Genomic DNA, 10,232 nt, shown 5'->3' on the forward strand with positions numbered 1-10,232 from the left:
CCCTGAGACACGTAAACCTTAGTTTTGTCCCTAGAATCGATTCCGACCCGGGGAGCGACGATACCTGCAACTTGACTTTTGGCCTGGACAGTCTAACCCCTCGGTCCCAACCCTGATCTTGATAACACCGTCACTGGACCAAACATTTCTTTTCGTGTAGCTCAATTGCCTTCTTCAGCAGGGAGAGTCTCTCACGAGTGATGTCCTCCCGTATCGCCATTCTCAAATTTTTCAGAAGTTTCTTTGACTAGAATATTTGTTTCCTTGTGGCATAGCTGGTGAATTTGACAAGAATCGGGCGCAGTGTTGTGCATCTTGTGATTCCCACACGGTGCGATCTGCCAATACTTGACAACTCCAGATCTACGTTTGGCAACGTCAATTACTAGTTTGTCCGTGTCTTCATTTTTATTTTCTGGTAATCCGAAAATTCTGATATTATTCCTCCTTCCATACTGCTCAAGTTCATCTCATTTAAATTTTAGCGCTACTTGCAGCGAATTTATCGCCTCATCTTTCACTTTTAGCTCAGATTTTAGTTTTTCAACTTCTCCGCAAAGGTTTTGTATTTGAGTCGTGAGCGGCAATATGGCCACCGCGACTGCTTCAGATATAATGCTTTCCAGCTCCGACCGATTCAAGTCTCCCATCTTCGAACCACTCTTGCTTCTGGAGGTCATTGCGGCACGAAAAGTCACTGTTGTTGTCCTTGGTGATGCCGTGCAGGGGTTGGCAGCTCCGAATGTCACTATGGCGGGATGACCAACCTCGGAACATCAAGATCACTGTAGGCTGCACGCAGTGTCACTATGTTGAGGTTGGTAGCACTGAAATTTCCACTGTAGGCCGGCTAACCTCCCTTCGCATCAGAACAATAGTTATTCTTTCATATAATTGTTTGTAGATGATGCCGCACTGGGTTACTTGATCGATTGCTTCTAAACTAGTATTTTTATCTGATAGAATATGTATATCTCCCTTCCCCTTGGTGTAGAGAGTTTGACCAGCAGCACATAAAATGGATTCATTTCTGATTTCACAGTAATTTTGGAGACAAGTTGGGTCATTAGTCATTGTTTTTGAACAAGCACTATCCACATACATTTCCAAGGATTTATTTCCATTGCACACTACAATAATATTCTCACCAACCCTGCCATGTTTGCTACACTTGTTTTCTTAACCTCCCACTTGTTGGGGCCCTTGGGGCCATCACCATTTATTTTAAATTTCTTTGCACTAACACCACTGTCACCACTTGCTGGAGCACTACGGCAGTCCTTCTGGTCGTGGTTTGTCCTCTTGCAGTGATGACACGGCGGGAAGGGACCTTGAAAGCACCTGCTAGTGGGGTGAGTGTTCACCCCGCAGATCTCACAGGAGGTCCCCGTCGACGTCGTCTGCTGCTTGTTTGGGCCGCCATATTGGTTGCGTCCCGCGGGGCTCTGCTCGTTCCGGTTCCACTGGTAGCCGCCACGGCCGCCACGGCCTCCACGATTGCCACGGCCTCTACGCCAGTGCTGCCCTGTGGGGGCCGCCATGTTGGGTCCATCTTGGCGCGAATTCTGAGCAGCAAATTTGAATACTTTATGACTGTCTTTGTTTGCTGCTTCTTTGGCTGCGTCCGTTTCTTCAACCCGGGCCGCCTTGAGCAGCTCCTCCACAACCTGCGCGAACTGCAGCGTTGGCTCCTCCCCATCTCCTAACGGCACAGCACAGGTCCTGTCGATGAGTTGCCGGAGCTGACGCATCTCGGGTCGCATGTTGCGAAGCAACAAGATTACAGTCATTTCGTCCTCCGTGGGCTTCCCGGTCACCGCAATGAAGGATACGGCCTCCTTCACGGCCATCACGTACTCACGTCGGGTTGCAAAGTTTTGGTGTTTGATGTCGAATAAATTATACACCAGGTTGATCCGGCGGTGCACTACCTTGTCTTCGTACACCGAGGCAACGGCATCCCATGCCTCCTTGGCAAAACTTAGGTAGGTCGTGTACCAATACATGAGGCTCGAGAGTAGTCACAATGATGGTGTGGGCGTCCCGGTCGTCCACCATCTCCTAGGAGGCTGGTTGGTTCCTCACGTTTGGCGGCGGCAGAGCCTCCAGGCACTGCTGCATGTCGACGTGTCTCAGATGAATTTTTAGAAGAAATTTCCAGCTTTTCCAATTCTCCACTCCACGGAGTTTTGGTATGTCCGACACATTAATATTTCTCTTCTGAGGCGTCTCGCTGTCCTGCCGGGCGAGACCACGCCTGTTGCCGCTGGCCATCTTGATACCTTGCAGACACACACAATTAACAAAGTTTTTCTAGTCCAAAATTTCACTTGTCACTGAATTTAATTAACGCGCGATGGAAGCGTGTCAACTGGGAACCATAACCTGTTGTTATGAGTTCGGTTTAAATTGATTTGGATATAGATGTGATTGGATAACGATAAGGACGAAGGACAAGACGAAGTACACACAACGGCTGCTGGAGCGGAAGTGAAGATTTATTAAGGTCCTCACTCCAGGCGGGAGTCGACATGGCAATGACATCAAGGAACGGACAGTTATGTGCAGTTACAAGAAGGCAGTGAATATAGCGGGTCAATTTGAATGTGTCGTTAGGATTGACTAGTAATTAATAATTAGAGTAGACAATGAATTAATTACAACACCTTGTGCATTTCAAAATCACATACTCTTCTTGTAAAGTGATGTACGAGTAGAAATTTATTTACTTTGCACATTCAAACAAAGTCTTGGCTAAGGTTTCTGCCTCGCCATACTATTTTGAGCCAAAGCTCGTAACAGAAAAAAATGTGACTCTAGCTTCAGATGCTAAGCATTTCCCTGGAACACACACATGTCACTGCAGTGCTGCTTAGGCACCGATGCATTCACATCACAACACCTTACCAATTAAAGTTTTCCTATTTCCTAGAGGACCAAAAAGCAGGAGTCCCCTTCCCGGCCTTCTCAGACCTTGGAACAGGGTGGGGTTCAGTAGTGGGTACACAACCATTTCCTAAATGTGATACGTAAAATGGATTGATAATATTTAACTAGCTGTAGTATACAGCTCAAGTTATGCTAGTAAGTACAAACCTTCAAACGTTGCTTTACACTACTGAGCCCACACACATCATTCCAATGAACAGTCCCTAACTGACGAATAAGGGACAACACTTTGTTTACCATTTTTTCGTCCAGGTCGCTGTTGTGAAACATGACTCTGGCGAAGGCTAAGCTGCTGGTGCGATTACTGGTCCTTGAAGCTGCAGGTGAAACCTGAAATACAATATTTCCCTGTTAAAAGAATGCGATGGCTATTTTACACATAATTCAGTGACACTACCTCAGAACACATGACTATTTTAAAATTATGAGCAACATTAAATATAAATTATGATCCGAACATTAATTGCATGAAATACCTTGGGTTGGGTTGGTGTACTTTTGGGTCCAATTATCGCCTCTTCTCTCGAGTTGGTAGTGTTTTTACTTTTACTGTTACTTTTACTGTTTTGCTTATTAGTTTTTCTTTTCCTCACATTTTGTTCCTTGTTTTTATCAGCAGTGCCGTCCGCCTCATCACTCTCAGATGAAAGTGATACTATAGCTGGGGGGGGGGGCGTGTTTGCAGATGACCTCCATCTCTTTTTGATATTTGAATCATGAAAGGCTTCTTCACTAGAGGTAGACATTTGTGAAGGTTTTGAAGAGGGTACAGCAGGAGGGGTAGAGGATGAGGGAACTGTTTTAGTGGAAAGGGTGACTTGAGAGGTACTTAATTCAGTTGCGAAGCGGGTAGAGCAGGAGGAATAGAGGATGAGGGAACTGGTCCAGAGGAAATGGCAAATAGAGAGGAATTTAATGCAATCGAGGTTGATACAATGGTGTCTGGAGCTGGGCTGATAGAAGTGGTTGGTTGAGGAACTGGTTGAGGTGAGGAGTTGCTTGTGGAGGAAGTGAAGACAGGTGGTTTTGAGCAAAAGTCGGTGTTATTATATGGAGAGGTGGAAGGAATTCGTTGACATGAGGAGGGGGGAGGGTGAGATGGGGACCGTGGGGACCAAGTGGGACGTGTTATAATTTAGGTGATGGTTAGGTAGGTAGTAATTAGAAACATGACACTGCATGGGAGGCCGATAACAAGGCAACGATTGTGGTTGGGGTATGTACTGGAATGGGGGACAGTACATGGAACCAGAGAAAGGCATCCTGTGAGCTGGCAGCTGAAACCCATCAGGCAAACCAAAGCATGGTGGAGATCATAGTCCGTCGAACCTTCAAGACATTAGTTTCTGTAAACCGACAAAATGTAGTGATACCACAAGGATCTACACTCGAAGATATGCTTCTCGATAGCATGGGCGCTTATAGAAACCAGGTAAATTTCAACGCAGTGTGGTCTCCCTAACAACGAACATACCTGAAAACCCTCAACGCAGTCTGTTAACTCAAGAGGCAATAAATGAGACAGGCATGCGTTTCACCGCCTACCTGTTCTGGACCTCTTGTCCTGTTTCCTGTCGTTTGTTTGTTTTTCCTGTAGAGCCCGGGCTCGGGCCGATAGGCCGCAGTCACACAGGCCGGTTATATCTAGGAAGTATTTTCTATTTTAGGTCAGAATTTGAAGTGAAGTGTCATTTTAAATTGTTTAAACGGCCAAACTCGTCGTACATTGTACTTGTTCGCGCGGGCGTCGTGAGTATCCTGCCAGACGTTTTTTTCTGTGTCTCTGCTAGTTATAACGAGTTCTAGTAAGTCCGGCTGTCGTGAGCCTTTTCGCATAAGTCTTTAATGAGGATGACGACTGAAACTTACGGCCGCCAGGATCGCTAGGAGCACTGGTCCCCTAGCGCGCCGCCAGCCGGGCGGAGCGTGTGTGAGCGTAAACTAAAATTGCATTCTTGGGTACTCAACTTAAACAATGTACATCGGCCATTACATCAAAATAAAGATGAAAGTGTGAGGATTACAACGGTATAGTTCCTTATGTGATTGAAGGCCTCGTACTCGAGCAGGGTCGTTTGGCAAAATGGGCTGTTTTCCGAGCTCACAAGAGCTTTTTCAACCCGTATTTTCTCGTGCTAGGAGACGAGCTATCAACCTAGATAAAGCGGTCCGATTTTTCGCCTGACTTTAAACTTTACATTCCTTTCTGCTGCACTTTTATACGACTTCTGGTTTTCGAGAACGAACCTTACATCTACGCGCATGTCGAGCCGGGCGCGTGGCCCGGTTGGGCGCGCCCCATAGCGGCCCATAGCGGGCTATAGAGTGCAGCCGCAGACGTGGCATCGTTCTCGAAAACCAGAAGTCGTATCAAAGTGCGGCAAAAAGGAATGTAAAGTTTAACCCCAGCGCAACGCCTTGACTTCGGCATATATGGTAAAGCAGACATCAAGATATAAGTCCATAAAATAAAATAACTAGTGGGTCCCGTTAATGACACACAACTTTTTTAGTGTAGTTCTACTGTCATACACCCTACTTATATTTCACACTTACTATACTTTTTAAAACACAGTTTACCTGTTTCAACACATTAAACTTGCTACAATACACTTAACTAGACACACTTTACCTAGTTACACTTCACCTATTTAACGCACTTAACTTATTTCAACACACTTTATATACACAATCGTAATTTACACAACGCAGCACTATTCAAGTTTTTTTAACTTGTCCAAAATGTTTTTAGCCGCATTATAGGCCACTTGAGCCCTGTGCTGCCGTGATCTTGCTTGCGCGTACCCATGGCGGTCAACTCGCGTCTCGCTGCCCCGCTGGCGCAACTCCTCCTCTAACTGGCAGAGATGCCGTTCCGCGCTGTTCCGTAGCGTCCAGTAAGCAGACGCCGGAACAGAAACGTGACGGTTTGCCTACAGAGGAAAGAACATAATGTTTTAAAACCTACACGTTCGTTTTTTTTCACAACTAATATTAAATGTTACACGGCAACATTGGACTTACCAGTGGAGCGGTGTGAGCTGGAGGCCTTGCCCGCGGTTGTCTGTTGCAGCTAGGAGCTTGCTTGTCGAGTAGCGCTTGTTGCCGGCTGCAACTAGAAACTCCCTCTCCGACCTCCTTACTGCAGCTTGCCACTGCCAGCCCATCGCCATTTCCCGCTTGTTCGCCGACGTTCTTCATAAAAAATGAAAGTGAAGTCATTTACACAGAGAATAAAAAGACAGACTGTTTCAATTTTAGGAGTGCGATTAACTTACCAAATCTACGGTGATGTTTAAAATGGACTCGTGAAGTCCATCCTCCATCATCATGGAAAAGTCCTATAAACATAAGAAGAACAAGTTAGGTCCTCTGGAACAGTACAAAATCAACATGCTGATGTGAAGTCGGCTTGACCTCCTCGATACCGGCCGGCAATGCTCCATCGTCGACCACGGCAGCTCCGGCGAGTTCGGCGGGTTCGGTACCGTTGTTATTTTGCCCGTTATCAACAATGCGCTCCTGTAAAAATGCACCCAGGGTCCAATGAAAAATTTAACGCATACTTATATAACTACCAAAGAAGGCCACTTTACTTAATACATTTACCTCCTCACGTTAAGTGCCCTTTATCTCGGCCCTTTCTTGGAACTCGTGTGAATCTTCCTGTAGAGAGAAATAAAAATTAATTAAACTAAACTGAACTCCACTAAACAGTTATGTTTTGGAACATACTGTGTGTTTACCTCCTGTGAAGAAACCTGCTCTACGCAGACCAGGCAGAGCCACGTATCCCCACGAGAAACTCTTCACCCATCCGCGTGAACAGGGTTGCTGCACTTATCGCATTTGGGCCCGTCGCTAGAGTGCCCGGCATGAATGACGCACGATAGGCAGCTCTCTCTCATTTCCCACCAAAAAATATGCAAGAATGTAAGGAAGGCTTTGATTCGAATATTGTCTGTATAAAGAAGGCACCCCGAGTGTATTTACCTCGCGAGACATCTTCTTTGCGATGGGGCTTAAAGCTCTATCTCCCATTCTCGAAGATATCTGGAAAAAAATTACTAAATTAGATCACTGACATTGTTTTTTCGGTTATCAGGGAAGGGCAGAGGACGGTTATGTTACCTGTTAGTTTTACTCAGACCTAATGAAACCAGTGGGAGAGTGAGCATAGCGTAGAGAGAGACCAACCCAGAGAGGTTTGTGGTGGCTTGTCAGTGAGTGGTATGCCCCAGAGTGAAGATCGAAGTTGCTAGGGACCAAGTCAATTTTTATGTGATTTTTAGTCGTGGTAAAGTCACCGTCATGCACAGTGAGGTTAGCTATATTAGCATATCCATCCATTGTTTTCCGCATGTTTGAGAGCTGAATATTTCTGTTAAAGTCTCCTATCATCAGTTGCTGGTATGTTCTTGGCAACGCCAAACAGTCAATTCTTGAAGCGACAGCGAAGCCTGGCAAATGAATGTCATCTTCTGGAAGCGTCCATGTCTCCCCAAACAAGAGCACATCACTTTTCGTAAACACTTCATCATTTACAACTAGCTTCAAATGTTTAGGGAGACTTTGAATGTTGTGATATAATAGCTGCGTGTTGAAAGTGCTCTCGCGTAGGAAACGGAAAGAAGGCAGAAGCCTCTCTTGATCTTGCCGGACAAGTTCCTTAGCCAATTCACTTGCCGGGTCAACTAGGCTGTGGTTCTTCATTTTGCCGACGATAAACCGACCCCTGAAAACTAAAAGGTCGTACTTCCGAGGGTCCGCGTAAAAGGTCGTACTTCGGAGCGGTTGCGTATAGTGTCGGATCTCGCTAGGGTCCCGGAGAATGGTCGTAAGTCTAATTTTTGTCGATTTTGCGAGATGCATTTCATTAGAATCAGGAAAAAAATCTCTTTCTAATGATATGCATCTCGCAAAATCGACAAAAATTTGACTTACGACCATTCTCCGGGACCCTAGCGAGATCCGACACTATACGCAACCGCTCCGAAGTACGACCTATTACGCGGATCCTCGGAAGTACGACCTTTTAGTTTTCAGGGGTCGAAACAGCCCCTCTGCCGACGTTGCGCGAGAGCATGCAACATACATCATTTCTCTTGTAATTCTCCCATGGGTATGTACCACAATGCAGTCGTAAGTCGCCCCCTGGCTTTTGTGAATTGTGATAGTTTGAGCAACAGTCAGGGAAATTGTTTCCGAGACACAGCCAAAAATCCTCTTCTTTGTACGGTCTTGGCTATGGGATTAATTGGAGTCCATGTGGGATCTATGTTCAACGCTTGCATTAAACTTCTCTTCTGCTGGCGAGTGTTAAGTCTCACAATGTCATGATTAAATTTGACCCACAGCCGTAACGGTTTGGTGGCGCCAGAACTTGATACGCCGTGGTCAACACGCATAAGAGTACCGACGGCTCCATTTACCAGACCGTCAGGGGTGTCAATATTTAGTGTAACCATGTATCTGGCGCAAACCTTCAGTCTCAATGAATTTCTGAGGCTCATTGTGTCACGTGATCGTAGTGTCCGTACGTTGTTTGTAGCCCTTATTTTCGCATGTCTGGTGCCGTCTCCAATCGCAACATCAGAGGCCTCGGCTGTGTAGTCTTCCCCAGTCATTTTGTCAAGTTCTTGGTCATTCCAGCTGTCAACTTGGGCGTTGGTCGGAAATAGGCGGACAGGCCTCTTCACTCTTGCTTCTTCTAGTACGTCACAGAACGTTCTCTCGTCGAATAAGTTCTTGTCTTCTGTTGTTGTTTTTCCTTTTGCTACGTTGTTCAGTGCAGTCTGAAATTGAACATTGTTTTGCCGCATAATCTGTGTGAGATGGTGAACTTTGAAGAGCGACCAAAGGTTTTGTCCAAAAATTCTTCTGTGTTTGTTTGATGTTTTTGTCGGGTCAGTACTGTAAACAGGAGCACCAGCGACACACGGGAGTTGCATGAAATTTCCGACTGCAATTACAGACCTCCCGCCGAACGGAAGTTGCTCGTTAAAGATGTCTCTGAGCCTCTTATCCACAGTCTGCAATTGCAGCCCACTCACCATTGAAATTTCATCAATAATGACAACTTGAACCCTGTCCAATTTTGTCGCCATTGTGTTCGACACAGAAGCAGATATGTCTGTCACGTCTTTCATGTCTTTGAGGAAGTGAAAAGTAGAATGGAGTGTGCGTCCCTTTATCGCTGAGCGAAGCTCAGTCCAAGTCGCTGAGGGGTCAGGCGTTGTGTCGGTCGTGAGTCTGTCTGTCTGTCTGTCTGTCCGTGTGTACGTTCGTCTTTTTCTCGAAAACGGCTTTACCGATGACGGAATGCGAGTTTGCCTAAACATCTATAATTTAAGGGACACCCAGTCTCCCCTTTTCGTTCGCTACGGACTAATTTGAAATATTTGGCCCCTTTTCACCCGGAGGGAGCTTCAGATTTTATTGTTTCGGTGGTGGCTACACTGAGTGGAAAAGAGCGCGAACACGCAAATGGCTCCTCGCGCCCACTTCGTGACTTTCTGATTTTCTCACACGTGATCCTAATGTCAGATGGTCAAACCGAGTGTGAAATTAGTAGTTTTAGAGTTGCGGAACTCGACTTAAAAAGTTTCGCCGGTGTCCGGTGAAAAGGAACGAAAGTGATATTTTGAATGGTTTACGTATTTACGTACGTAAGTTGGAGAGGAGGTGGGGGTTCGGAGTTCGGGAGAAATATGCAAAGGTAATTATTGTTTCGGGGTCATCATGACAAAAGAAAACGAAAAAGTTTTATGTTCCAAGACGATTGGAATCGAAATAGCAGAGTTATGTTCAAATGTTCAATAAAGTGTTCAATCGCCCCTAGCGGCCAAACGGTGCGTCGGAGGTCAATTCTGACGGCAGTTTTCGCCCGTAACCCAAAGGGTTACAGGGCCGTATCTCGCCGAGACGAACAAAATGCACCCCTCGAACGTTCAATTTGGACCAATTTCGCCATGGCAATCCGCCCATCGTTATTTGAGGGCTAATAACTTCTCCATTTCGACTCTGATCGGCCTTGAGCATAAGACACTTCCTTTTTCATTTTGAAAAAAGAATCCAAATCTTGTGTTACACTTTGAATTTTTTAACCTCTAAAAAAATCCTAATTTTCAATTTTTGTATTTTAACAAAATGTAATGGGTGTGTACTTGTAGAATGATAGGAAGTCACCTAATGTTTCATTAGGACATGTCAAAACGATTATTCAACCCACAACTTATTTTCACAATAGCCATGGACTTGCAAGGGACCGAACAATATTATAG

The 10,232-nt window shown here is 45.6% G+C and overlaps 2 protein-coding genes across 2 annotated transcripts; both read right to left on the reverse strand.

Annotated features, from left to right (window-relative positions):
• Positions 1-2,893: 2,893 nt before the first annotated feature.
• Positions 2,894-7,662, reverse strand: LOC127750479 (AAA ATPase forming ring-shaped complexes-like). The gene is made up of 7 exons (XM_052272199.1): positions 7,147-7,662; positions 6,943-7,002; positions 6,334-6,471; positions 6,228-6,290; positions 5,974-6,144; positions 3,097-3,279; positions 2,894-3,016 (listed from the first exon to the last, which is right to left on the reverse strand). The coding sequence occupies exons 1-7, from the start codon at positions 7,660-7,662 to the stop codon at positions 2,894-2,896; spliced, it is 1,254 nt and encodes a 417-aa protein (XP_052128159.1).
• Positions 7,663-8,009: 347 nt separating this feature from the next.
• LOC113209202 (uncharacterized) lies at positions 8,010-9,056 on the reverse strand. Its single transcript, XM_026426612.2, has one exon. It carries the CDS (start codon positions 9,054-9,056, stop codon positions 8,139-8,141), a length of 918 nt encoding a protein of 305 aa, XP_026282397.2. The 3' UTR covers positions 8,010-8,138.
• Between the last annotated feature and the right edge of the window lie 1,176 nt (positions 9,057-10,232).

This window comes from Frankliniella occidentalis, unplaced genomic scaffold (genome assembly GCF_000697945.3).
Source record: "Frankliniella occidentalis isolate FOCC.00 unplaced genomic scaffold, Focc_3.1 Scaffold195, whole genome shotgun sequence".
Classification (NCBI taxonomy): Eukaryota; Metazoa; Arthropoda; class Insecta; order Thysanoptera; family Thripidae; genus Frankliniella; species Frankliniella occidentalis.

Coding starts and splice junctions, on each gene's coding strand:
- LOC113209202 (XM_026426612.2), bottom strand. CDS start 9,056: ATGGCGACAAAATTGGACAGGGTTCAAGTTGTCATTATTGATGAAATT.
- LOC127750479 (XM_052272199.1), bottom strand. CDS start 7,662: ATGAAGAACCACAGCCTAGTTGACCCGGCAAGTGAATTGGCTAAGGAA. Junction 6,472..6,942: donor CAAAGAAGATGTCTCGCGAG/GTAAATACACTC, acceptor GCATTTTTACAG/GAGCGCATTGTTGATAACGG. Junction 6,291..6,333: donor CACATCAGCATGTTGATTTT/GTACTGTTCCAG, acceptor TTATGTTTATAG/GACTTTTCCATGATGATGGA.